General features: G+C 34.5%; 1 protein-coding gene across 2 annotated transcripts in view; it reads left to right on the top strand.

The window, feature by feature from the left end:
• LOC105224739 (ATP-binding cassette subfamily G member 4) overlaps window positions 1-14,006 on the top strand; it is a 31,454-nt gene that overhangs the window by 15,626 nt on the left and 1,822 nt on the right. For both annotated transcript variants that reach the window (XM_049457006.1, XM_049457007.1), the window contains exons 3-6: window positions 9,348-9,477; window positions 12,197-12,735; window positions 12,804-13,262; window positions 13,335-13,451. In XM_049457006.1, coding sequence (XP_049312963.1) covers window positions 9,348-9,477; window positions 12,197-12,735; window positions 12,804-13,262; window positions 13,335-13,451 — 1,245 coding nt within the window. The remainder of the gene's footprint in view (window positions 1-9,347; window positions 9,478-12,196; window positions 12,736-12,803; window positions 13,263-13,334; window positions 13,452-14,006) is intronic.

The following is a 14,006-nucleotide window of genomic DNA, read 5'->3' as shown; positions in this document are numbered from 1 at the left end:
TTATGGTTGTCTTGACATTTAACAATTTGAAGCTTGCTTAGAAAATGTTTTAGTATTTAACTAAACGTAGGTGTTAACTAAATGGATAATAATAATTGCAAATCAACTCCTGACAATCTCAGAAATCAATTAAACCACTAATGTGAGCACATGACCTTGATTAACTATTCGACTGCAATTTAGTAGTATGCATTTCACTCAATTATGCATACATGTGCAATATATGTACATGTACATATGTATGTAAACATGTTAGTTAGTTATAAGCAGACGAATAATTTACAGCTTTGCAAATTATGACTGTTGGCAATTATACAGGCAATAAAATTGAGTGATGACATACAGAAAAGGGAGGTATCGTTTTTTTAGGCATTGATCATGGGAATTTCAGTGCCTTAGACAATTCCAGGTATTTTTTTATGACTATTTTGATATGAAATCACGTAGTGAATTTCTATGAATTTGCCAATTTTTGTTTTTGCTCAGAAACGTGCTTGTAGATGAAATGAGAATTGTTATTAAAGGGAGTATTTTTGAAAACAAAACTATAAACTTACCGATCAATGAAAGTTTATTTTTTTATTTAAGGTTTAGAATAAATATTTTGAGAAATTGTTAATAAGTTCCTTAGAGGTTCTAGCACTAGGTTATAAAGGGTGATTTTTTAAGAGCTTGATAACTTTTGTAAAAAAAAAAACGCATAAAATTTGCAAAATCTCATCGGTTCTTTATTTGAAACGTTAGATTGGTTCATAACATTTACTTTTTGAAGATAATTTCATTTAAATGTTGACCGCGGCTGCGTCTTAGGTGGTCCATTCGGAAAGTCCAATTTTGGGCAACTTTTTCGAGCATTTCGGCCGGAATAGCCCGAATTTCTTCGGAAATGTTGTCTTCCAAAGCTGGAATAGTTGCTGGCTTATTTCTGTAGACTTTAGACTTGACGTAGCCCCACAAAAAATAGTCTAAAGGCGTTAAATCGCATGATCTTGGTGGCCAACTTACGGGTCCATTTCTTGAGATGAATTGTTGTCCGAAGTTTTCCCTCAAAATGGCCATAGAATCGCGAGCTGTGTGGCATGTAGCGCCATCTTGTTGAAACCACATGTCAACCAAGTTCAGTTCTTCCATTTTTGGCAACAAAAAGTTTGTTAGCATCGAACGATAGCGATCGCCATTCACCGTAACGTTGCGTCCAACAGCATCTTTGAAAAAATACGGTCCAATGATTCCACCAGCGTACAAACCACACCAAACAGTGCATTTTTCGGGATGCATGGGCAGTTCTTGAACGGCTTCTGGTTGCTCTTCACCCCAAATGCGGCAATTTTGCTTATTTACGTAGCCATTCAACCAGAAATGAGCCTCATCGCTGAACAAAATTTGTCGGACGTAAAGCGCGAAACACATTTCGAACCGAACACTGATTTTGGTAATAAAATTCAATGATTTGCAAGCGTTGCTCGTTAGTAAGTCTATTCATGATGAAATGTCAAAGCATACTGAGCATCTTTCTCTTTGACACCATGTCTGAAATCCCACGTGATCTGTCAAATACTAATGCATGAAAATCCTAACCTCAAAAAAATCACCCGTTATTATATATGGTAGTATGTCTTTCGAGTAAAATTTTTGTTTCCAAATTAATATTTTTTTCACCAACTTAAGCTTACTTCATCTAATACGAAGCGTGAATTTGCTTATGTAGATATTTGAATTGATTTCCTTAATTTAGTTTAATAATTCTTCTTCTTTACTGGCGTAGAAATCGCTTACGCGTTTATAGCCGGTTTAATAATTAGTTAATGTAAAACAAGATTGTGTCATGTCATGTATTTTCTTTACAAAAGTAGTTTCTCAATGGGAAATTCGTAGAGCAAGAAGTTTGCTATTGAGCTCAGCCTTCATTTATTAGCGAAGGCTTCAATTGCTTTGCCTTGAGAGTGCAAACTCGCTAACTTCGACCATAAAAATCAAGTAAAGACGATTCTAAAATAATGAAGGGTTACAAAATATGCAATTCGAAATCATCTATTTTTGCTTTCACACATGTCATTCATCAAGAGTACGCACAGTTTCTATTGATATTGACGAAGAAACGTATCCTACCAATCGTGTACGTATCACCTAAAACTAATCGACATAGATATAGGGTTATATATATATAAAATGAGCAGGGTGAGGAGAAAAGTTGAAATCAGGTTGACTGTCTGTCTGTCCGTCCGTGGAAAATTGAGATATCTCTATGAAACTTGGTATGTAGGTTCCGTAGTACAACCAAAATTTCGTATTCGTAGATGGGCGGAATCGGACCAATGCCACGCCCACAATCGCCATTAACCGAAAACATATAAAATGCCATAACTAAGGACAAAATTTAGATATAAAGCTGTAATTTGGTACAGATGATCACAGTAGCAAGGGCACTTGTGGGAAACTCTTCTTTAAAAAGTTTCCGTGGTCCCACCGTCTAACAAGTTCGTTGTACATATTTCCTAAACAATTTAAGCTACAACAACCAAATTTGTTGAATACAAATACTATTAAAACTTCAACATTCAGTATGAAACTGGATGAAATCGGAGGATAACACCATTCACTCCCCATATAACGGTACTGTGAACAACAACTAAAAGCGCGATAAATCAATAACAAAATACGCCAGATATATTAAATTTTACTACCGAGATGTTCACGGAGCTGTTTTGAGAATTTGACGATAGGCGTGGCGATGCCCTCTTTTTGGTGAAATCTCATATCTCGGGACCCGACCAACTGATCTCGACAAAATTTTGTGTGTTTCAATCTTTTATATTCTTATCACACGCCTACTTCCCATATAGCACGATTTTAGATTCCACCTGATTCGTTCAGTTTCCAGTGCACAAATCATGAAGCAAATAATATAACAGGATAAAACTTTGCACGGATAATTATGTTTCGTAGTATGTACCACCTTATGACCAAAAATTGTTTAAATACAATAAAAACTGTTCAAGCCCCTAGGTACCGAGTATTTAGACCCCGGTATCTATAGTTGACTTTTGATCAAAAATGTAGATCAATGTGTAATATATGTGACTGAAATAAAGAGATAATATTTCTCTTAAAATGGGATGTCTTTATATTAAAAATGGGTTGAATCGAATCAATACTTCCCTTCGCCCTCATATACTTAATATCAGGATTTTCGAACGTACGGTTGACTTTACTCTATATGATTGGTTGTTCACCTTAAAGTATTTCCTTGGCTTTGATACTTGCAGGTTAAAAGAGTATAAAATGTTCGGTTGTACCCGAACTTGGCCCTTGCTTACTTGTTAATACTACATCCGATAATTTAAAGCTTTCAACTTGCAATGGAAATTTTCAGCAAACCACAATTTTAAAACGGAAAATACCTTAAAACCGGTACTTAATTTATAATTATTCTGAGTTATTCACATTTCTTATTCTCTTATTGAAATTTAAAAATTGAAAGCGGACATAGTAGGTTGTTGAGCTGGCAATCCAACCAATTAGATGACGTATGTAGATATTTATATATTTACATAATATGTACATGTTTATACATATATTCTTACTAAAATATGTATGTAAGCATATCTTTTTACTTCACTAAACTGGAAGCTGGCGTTTCTTTATTTTGTAGGGTACTATAGTCTCGGTGCAACGGTGTTAACCTTTTTCTTTTTCTTGTGTTAAATTCACTTTCATTACAAAATTTACACTTAATAATATCAGAACTAAACAAGTAAGAAAAGTTCGGGTGCAACCGATCAATAGCAAGTAATTTTATATATACATAAATTTACACAATTTGATATATACATACATACACCATATATAACTTATACACTGACCTACGTACATATATGTATATTCGGCATATGACTTTTTAGAAAAACCAAAATCATTATACGTAGTCATTATACGAAATCAGACGGATGTTCAAAAATCCTGGTAAAGGTCATATGAGGGCTAGGTGAAGTTGTCGCCAAATTGTATTAATTTTAGGCATAATGATATACTATCATAAGTCAAATACGTTCTGACATTTTCTTTGGGATAACTCAAATATTGACCGATATATCCAGCATACAGTCACCAGGAAGTTCGAAAATCTATATATTAAGTATATGGGGGCTCAAGAAAGTATTGACCCTATTCCACCCATTTCGTATACACAGAATAACTAAAGCCGGAAAAGGATTCTGTTTGAATTACCATTGCATATCTCACACTTTGGCCGATATTTTCGATCAAAAGTCAACTATAGGTACTGGGGTCCACATTTCCGGTACCTAGGGTCTTGAACTGTTTGGGTTGGATTTGAAATTTTTTTTGTCATAAAGAGGCATACACTAAAGGCATTATTCGTGCAAAGTTTAATGTCGTTAATGCTTCTTGATTTGTGTACTGAAAACTGAACGAATCAGGTGGAAATTAAAATTGTGCAATATGGGAAGTAGGCGTGGTTATGGTCCGATTTCATCAATTTCCCCCAAAGTGAGATAGAAATATAAAAGGATTGCCACGCACCAAATTTTGTCGAAATCGGTATGTCGGGTCCCTAGATATGAGATTTCACCAAAAAGTGGGCGGTGCCACACCCATCGTCCAATTTTCAAAACAGCTCCTTGCACCTCTCCGTGGTAAAATTTAATGTCTCTGGCGTATTTTGTTATTGATTTATCGCGCTTTATTTGTTTTTAACAGTACCGTTATATGGGGAGTGAACGGGGTTATCTTCCAATTTCATCCAGTTTCACACTATAGGTAGGAGTTTTTGCGGTATTTGCGCTGAGCGAATTTGGTTGTTATAGCTTAAGCAGTTTAGGAGATATGCAGATTAAACTTATTAGAGGGTGGGGACATTCCCACTTTTCAAAAATTTTTTTCTTACGGGTGCCCTATAATATAATTATAATACTCTGTAGGAACGGGAATGTACTGAATTGAATTCGGAAAATTGACTTTAACAACTGTTTCGAGGATTGGAAAAAACGTAGCGCGGAAATTCTCGATACTTTTTGTACAAACCTCGTATATATGGCACATATGTATGTATGTAAATGTAAGTAGATGACTGCATAAGTTTGCATTATTTAGGTACTTCCTGTTATACATATATGTAAATATCTGTCACTTCTTCTGTTTGGAGTCAGCAACATGTGCTTTCTCAGCATTATTAACGCCGTTGGACACTTCATGTGACATACTCTTCTTTTTTGCTATTTTCCCCACTTTATATTTCAATTTATTAGGGCTCAGCATAAATGAAATTAGTTTATAATTTTTGATGTATGCTTTTCATGTTAAATGAAGTGATTTGAGCATAAAAATGAATATATGTAAATACGACTGTGTGTATAAATTGAACGAGCGAGTGCTGTCGGCTTAATTTGCTCAAAGCGGATTCTTTCGCTAACAATTTTTATGCGCTGTTTTTGTGCTCGCTGTTTAGTGGCCATTAAATAAAAAGTCACGTTGTTGTGTAAACACATACAATTCGTGTGCGTGCAAATGTCATATTCAACTCAAATAGTACATAGTGCATATAGAATAGAGGCGTGAGTGCAGATAACAGCACCGCAATTGACACGTACATACATGCTTACATATTAGCAGCAGTCACAACAAGCTGCAGTGAGTCAACAGTTGACGCCTTTTCGGAGGTGCTGCTGTTACTTCTGCTGCTGCTCTCAGTCTTGCTTTTGCATGCTGCTATTTTTTTTTATTTATTTGCTGAAATTGCGGCAATCACTGCAAATGCATTTGCCGATAAAAACCAAATAAAAAGGGCGTTGTGAAGTTCATTGCACGCACGACATGTGAGCTTTGTTGGCACTCACACGCCATTTATGTATGTCTGCATTATTTTAGCTCTTATTTTAAATGGGTAATTTATTTGCTGTGGTTATTTGCAGGTGTAATATTTATGTGCCGTATGTGCTCACATTGGCAATTAAATGCTTCACGGCTACGCGACAGAAGCAACAATAAGAACAGTGGATTTATTCTTGCTCACTGACGTTGCAGCTCTGGAGGTGTTACACATATAGCATTGCGTTTAAGAAAACAATGGGTTTTGACCATTCTTCTTGTGGTTGTGTTGCACTTGCGCTCCTCTTGTAAACAAATATGCCTGTAAATTTAACCAAGTGTTGGGTATAGTATGTACATACATATGTACATATATGCATATGATAATTCATTATCTCTCTTGTGCTCGGTAATTCTTGTTATTCTTTTATGCCCATCTACCATTTACCACAAGACACCATAAGTGAATATCAACCAGAAGTAAATTAATTTGTTTACATTCACATTACTTTGCGGCTTAATGTACATATTTACAAATATTTGCATTGCTTTTATTAACATCATTCATTTCGAAAATTTTGTTTACATTTAATTGTCAGTTTGGTATTGATCTTTGGTATTGTGGTTGTGTGATTTTTTAGCTTATGTCTTTTTCGTGGCTATTAAAAGTAATCTGTGTTGCAAAAAAAAGCAGTAACAATATAAAAGAAATTAAAATATGTCATTGGTAATGTTCGTGTCATATTCATCGTACCTATTTTCATAATAATTAATAATAATGAAAGTGACCTATGGTCGCTTATGATACTTGATAATAAAAAGTGGCCATGGCTGGAAACAAACATTCAATTTATTAAAACAAATGATGATTAAAGTCTACAAGAATGGATTATCACAAAAAGACATTTGTAACAAATTTTATGTCAATAAGTCAAAAGTGAGCTTTATTATAAGAATATTTAGGGACAGAGAAGCTGTGAAAACTCACCATCGTGAAGGACAACTCATAGCTTCAACACGACATGACGATTCCAAAGCACTTGTACTTAGAGAACTAAGCAAGTTTCCAGATAAGTCGGCAGCAAGCGCAGTTAAAGCATTCAATTTAAAATTTACCAGCCGTACTGTACATAGAAGAGCGTGTGCAGGTGGGCCAACAAGTTATGGCGCAACGAAAAAGCCTTTTATATAAAAAAAAATCGACTAAGGCGATTACAATTTGCTCGGGAACACATCAATTGGTCAGTGAAACAATGGAAAACCGTACTTTTCTCAAATGAATCAAAAATTAATTTGAGTTCGCCGACCAAAAAATAAAAAGTTAGATCCCTGATAGTGTAATTGAAAAACAATATATATTTTTATTTTTTATTTTTTTTAATAACTATACATTTGGGATTAAAATTATTGTTTTTTATTTTTCAAGCCTGTATTTGTGATAAGAAATTTGTTTTAATTAATCTTTTCGGATTGAAAAATAATAAAAAAAAATATTTAATGCTAATTAGACGCTGTTTTTAATACACTATTTACTTGTACAACTGACTTCAAAATATATTTCAAAAGTACATGTATAGGGAAATCATCTGTGGAGAATCCATAAAGTGGTTCGTGTTAATTATTTTGCAACACGTTTTTTAATGTTAAATAATTTTCTTACATGTAGGAATGCATGATTTTCTTGTTTGCAAAAATTTAGCACTTTAGACTTACAACTATTATACCGATGATTAATTACATTAAAAGCTAATTTTGTGATAAGCGCATTCCTGCATCCCTCATATGTACATATACGAGTATAAGTATGTACATACATAAGTATGTGAACTCACATCGATCACGGAAACACAAACGACTACATGAACGAGCACTACAAATGCATAAGTACGAGTATTGTACATACATATGTACATATAAATTGCAAGCACACATACATACATAAAGTATTAGCTTGCGCTCGTACATAATGGCTGAACTTCCGTCAAACGTGCTAATAAGCCTGAAATGTCGCTGAGCTCTGCTCAATCATTCATCGAGCTTAGATTATGTGTTTATATGTTTGTGATTAAGCGTTTGTATGTATATATCTATGTAAGCAAATGCATGTCTTTTGGGCGTCTGAATATGCCCTTGTGCAAGTGCACTGTCAATGCTAAATTGTGTAAATTAATAAAAAAAAAATACTTACGTATATGCCATAGACATAAAAATATTTATTTACATACATAAGAGATAATATGATGAAATAATGTTAGTAAAAGTGATCGTCCATTTCGTTCTTCGAATGACAACAAAAAAATTTAATTTAATAACGGTAACAGTACAGACCTGGATAAAAGTGCGAAATATCTCTCAGTAATTCGATGCCACTATTGGAATGGTTTGTGACATATGCACCTTAACAGTTCTACGAATTTTGGAAAACACTGTTATTTGCTAGGGGATACGGCAACTATGATAAATACAGACACTGCACATGCACTGCCAACTCGGCACCATTCCTCAAAAAACGCTTTGAGTGGATATCCTCAAACCCTGTAAAGGCATCTAAAAGACATAAATATGCCTAAAAGATAAACTATGGACATCAGGAAGATAGCACAGTATCTTAACAGCTCTTATGGATCGACTCATTCAGTTAGTTCTTTGGGTATAAAGCGTATCATTGCTAGATTCGGAATCTATTTATGTATTCAAAATTAGAATAAAACTCTTGAAGGCGACAATTAGGATTTACATATATTAAAATAAGTGAAAATGTAGTGTTTTCGTCAGCTCGGGTCAAATTTAAACAGATGATAATTTAATAGCGGGATTCTGTAACCAGTCTCTAGTCTCTATTTGAGACATTTTGAGGCAAAGTCTCAATTTGAGACTAGTTACTATTCACCAAACAGTCTCTAGCGTTAGTCTCAAAATATTGAGACCTGCTAGTTAGCCGGTCACAAAACTACAAAGAGCTCTTGTCTGCCATTTTGAATATACTGAATAGAGATCATCATAGATATTAATCGATTGTCGTATTTTTATATTTTGTAAGCAACTCAAACACGAAAAAGTTAAAAATAAATAAATTTTACATAAATTTCGTAAATATTATGAAACAAAGTCAACATATATTTTCATTTTTATTGATAACTATGTTTTTTGACGATGTTATAGAAAATTTAATATTTGTTATCGACATATTTATTTCCATTCAAGTGTAAAAAACATCTCTGAATGATGAAATGTAATAGATTTTGTGACTGTCACTTACAGAATAGCAAAATTGTCTCAAGTCTCAAAAATTGTCTTTAACTCAAAATCTCAAATTTAGAGACTTGAGTCTGTATCACGTTACAGAATCGCACGGTAAAATGAATATATAAGAGTTTGAAGAGTCTTCAACCAACATTACACACATATTCGTTACTGAAAGTGAACCCTATTATGTATTTGCATTTTATAATATATTATCATAATTGACATACTTGTATACAGTTTGTATATTAAATTAATTTAATATGTTTTTTTTTCAGTTAAAGTCACTGGAACTCGTCAAATATTGCGCGGTGTCAGCGGCAGCTTCCGCAATGGTCAATTGTCGGCAATTATGGGTCCTTCCGGTGCGGGCAAGAGTAGTTTACTCAATGCTTTATCTGGTCTGCGGTAAGTGGCTACATACATGCATAATTATGTATACATACAAGTATATATATTGTATATGGTATATATAGATGTATTTATACATTGTATGGAATTTCATAATACTGCTTTTGACAATTTTATGACACCAATAGGGAAGAGGAAAATATAGCAAACCAAAAGCAACAATAAAGAAGATGATAGCATTATTACTGCAAACATTTGCTAAAAGTCAAGGTCAATATAAAGTGTATAGTGTTGAGCGCAAAAAATATGCAAAGTCATGTCTAACAAGAAACTACAGCATCAAAAGAAATCGAAGTTTCTAGTTTCGCTTTGTTCTAAAACTTCAAAATTCTGCTTAATTGATGAATTTTTACTTTATTTTGTTAGCGAATATTGGAATTTAAGTTTGATTAATGGCTGCAGAATAGCTTTCGAACTCGTATTTCGGCGCTTATGTACAAAAATGTTCATCTATATGAGGAACAATATGCAAAGAAATCCATACACATGTCTTTAAGACTTCCGTGACTTGCAACTTTTTGTTAATAACTCTGAATATTTGTATGTTGGTATATAGGAAAGCATAAGAGTTTTTTTGTATAATTCGCCAAAGATTTCTTAATACAACTGGTTCTAGACACTTATATTTTGTTTTCTTCATTAAAAATATTAGTTTATGGGAGTGTGGCTCACAAATTTCGCATAAAAATACAAATTTTATTTTGAATTCAGCACATAAACTTTTAAATAACCGTGAACTTTTCCAGAAAGTGACATTAGTGATACTTATTGATTAACTTAACGGTATATTGACGCTAAGTATTTCGATAGTGAAGAAGTTACGAAGTTGAATATAATGAAAGAATATTATAATAGAACTAGAGGACCCGCTTACGTTTTACTGTGGCTGATACATAGATAGTACTACTAATACCATCTATATGATTTCTATTAGTTAGATTATAAATATTATTTAAGGAATAATCGCATTTTTGGTGAAGCAACTTGTGTTAATTTACAAAAAAATGAATCATAAAGAATTTCGTGCATTAAGAAAGAATTGGTTTTTGGGGTAAAAATACTATTGAATTTGGGCTGTGGATCAGTGAAATCAATCGAGTCCAATCGATTGTCAGCCTGGTGGACTGCATATTAAGAAACGGTTCTCAAGCGTGGAAAGACAAAAAAATCGGCTGGCAAGGTTATGGCATCAATCTTTTGGGATGCCCGTGGTATATTATTCATCGAATGATAAATGAGCCAGTTTTAATTCATTGCATTGTGTATTTGATTGCAGTTCTATTCTATCATTCCCAATATTTAGCAATTTTATTATTTTTTAGGAAGGATCAGTTTGAAATTGTACGCATATATGTATGTATTCATCGTTCTCGTTTAAATATTGCATTTCTCTGTGCAATGCTTCGAAAAGATTTCTGTATATCTCAAATTTTTTATCAACACTTCCGTTATGCCGCTATTTTTTATGCCAGACCTTTTGCAATTTTAAATTGCCTGTCAAGATACCCCCTCAAAGAGTTAGCAGGTATGAAAAAAATGTTATAGCTACCCATAGATGTATGAATCACCCAAATTATTACTTAAGAACGAATAACTCTGTCCACAATATAAAAACTTGATCCACAGATGTCGCCTTTTACTTTGGCATCGTTTTCTTTAATGCACGTTTACGTCAATTTAAGGTTTGAATATTGGATACTGCGATGGTAGCGCCATCATCATTTACAATTGATTAATTACAATTTTAACAATTGATTAAAAATGAAAAAAATAATTTAAAAAACATTTTCCAGTGGACCAAATTGTAAATCTAAACCATTCTCGAAACTCCTTGAACATACACACAAAATTTCATCAAAATCGGTCCATCCGTTTAGGAGCAGTTCAAATGCAAACACACGGTCAGAAAATTTATATATATAAAGATGGCTAAGTGCAAAGAAGGGAATGGGGATCCACATTTGTTTTTATTCCACTCAATTTCTCCCCAGCGCTCGCCTCGCGTTTTTCGAAACAACAAGTCTCACAGGCCAAACTCTGGAGAATAGGGTAGATTAACATAGCTTTATTCGACCGGTTGGTAGTGGCGCCTGCAGAGGGGTGAGTCCGTGTATTATCATAGTGGAAGATCACTGCTTTCTTGGTCGTCTTCTGCTTCTCTTTGTTGTAAAACTTTATGAATCCCAAAACCATCTTTCGGTTGATCGCGCAGGTTTAGCTATTTCTGGAACAGGATCACTCAATGAAGCCTGCTATTCGAATACATGTTTCGTCGAAAGTCATAAAATGCCATAGATCCTTCTCCCTCAGTTTGCGCTTAAATAACGTCAGCCACTGTTCTAAAGTGATTGCACTTTTTACTTGCCTTATTTAAATCCTAATACATATGGCTTGAGGGACGCGACGCGACGAACGCAGTTTTTAAGAGTAGAATTCAAACTGCTATTGTTCTTTTTCAATTTTTACGCTGACGCGCCCGATTCTTTACGAGGGCAAGAGAAAACTATTAATCCGACTCCACAAAAATGTTTACAGTAGCCGTCTACTGGAATGCACTACACGACAATAAACCTCGATTACGATTTTCCTTCTCCTTAATTATTCATTCAACGCCACATATTGAAGATTATTGCAGAGAGGCTCTTTATAATTACTTCGAAACTTCAATTTTATTTCAATTAACAAAAAATATTAATTTTTCCCATTCTACTTGCAGCACATCAGACGTTAAGGGTCACATAAAAATCGAGCGCAAAGGTTCTTGTTACATCACACAAGAGGACAATCATCAAACACTACTCACCGTTGAAGAGCTAATGACACTCAGCTGCAACCTCAAGTTGCCGCATTGCAAGCGCAACGCAGAAATTATTACAGAAATACTTGAAAATCTTCACTTGAACCATCGGCGCAATGTCTACGCTGAAAAGTTGAGTGGCGGCGAGCGCAAACGGCTCTCAATCGCGCTCGAATTGGTGGCGAACCCAAAAATATTCTTCCTCGACGAACCTACCAGCGGTTTGGATGAGGTAACAGCTGCACAATGCATACGCCTATTGAGTCAATTGGCGAAAGAGGGACGCACTATCGTCTGTACAATACACCAGCCGTCTGCGACGATTTTCAATTATTTCGATAGTATTTTTGTGCTGGCCAACGGACAGTGCGTCTACCAGGGTCAACCGGGTACGGTGATACCGTTTCTACGTCACGTGCATATTGAGTGCCCCAAATATTACAGTCCATCGGATTACAGTGAGTTCAGTTTTTAAAGGTTTTGTAGCTTTACGCCTCTATGTTTTTATTGCTTCTTCTTCTTGTAGTTATTGAGTTGTGCGATGCGGACGAGGGCAAACTCATACCTGTACTCAGCGAACTCACCGACAATGGAAAGCTGATATATGCGCCACAACATCATCAACAACAACAACAATTGAATGGTTTAAATAATACAACAACATTGCCAATTTGTCAAAATCTTTCGAAAGATTTCCAACAATCGGTGCGCACTTTCTTCGTGGAAGAACCCAAACGCAGCCGCTGGCAACATTTTCTTTCGGCCGGCACGAATCTCTCCACAGATGGCACGCTTATTGGCGGTGTTACGGCATTTTACGAGCACTTGAAGACCTTCACGAAGTTGCTGGACACCGAACACGAGGACACTTCCAGCCTACATCAATTTTGTGTGCTCTTCAAAATGATGTTGGTGCGCATAATGCGTGCGCGCGTGGCCTTACTTATACAGTTCTTGCATCACGTGCTGACGGCGCTGTGTTTCGGTGAGTGGCGAGCTGCTTACGTGTTTTTGTTGCAGCAGGCGGTACTAATTTGATTTGATATGACATTTTTAGGCCTGATTTTTCTGAATCTCGGCAATCAGGGCTCACGCATGTTTGACCATTTGAAGTTCTGCATTGGTGTGATTATAATTATTGCATATACACAAGTTATGGTGCCGATATTGAGCTGTAAGTATGAGCATTATGCTAAAGTACAGTGAACACGCGTTAGCTGGAACCTAAAAGCTTATATTAAGGGTAGCAGTTAATGCATTAAAAAGTATTTGAGTTATTATATGGATTAAATCTTTTTTGTTTGTAATCCCGAAAATCTCAATTGAATATAATTTTCAAATGTCTAATCCGAAATGTTGGATTGAAATTAAAAATGTCTATAATTGAAGATAATTGTTTTTGAATTTAAATTTTTCGCTCTGACTTAGAAATGAATTACCACTTTGAACTAGAACTCACACAGTCATCATCTTCAACTATCAAGCAGTGCTCGGCAAACTTACTCTTTCACACGATTTATATTTTATCAATTAATAGTTCTGATTTTGTGAAAAAAAAATTTAATTTTTAATTCCGAAATTTTAAATTGAAAATTAAAAAAAAAAAAAAATTATTTAAAAAATTGTAATTAAAAATATGTCTATATTTACAGTTTTTAATTTAGTTAAAAACAATTTAATTATAAAAAAATATTTTTAATCTAGAATTTATTAAAAATAACTTTTTTCC

Source organism: Bactrocera dorsalis, chromosome 5, assembly GCF_023373825.1.
Source record: "Bactrocera dorsalis isolate Fly_Bdor chromosome 5, ASM2337382v1, whole genome shotgun sequence".
Lineage (NCBI taxonomy): Eukaryota > Metazoa > Arthropoda > Insecta > Diptera > Tephritidae > Bactrocera > Bactrocera dorsalis.
The sequence above is the reverse complement of the archived record's forward strand: the minus strand, read 5'-3'. Positions and strand labels throughout refer to the sequence as shown.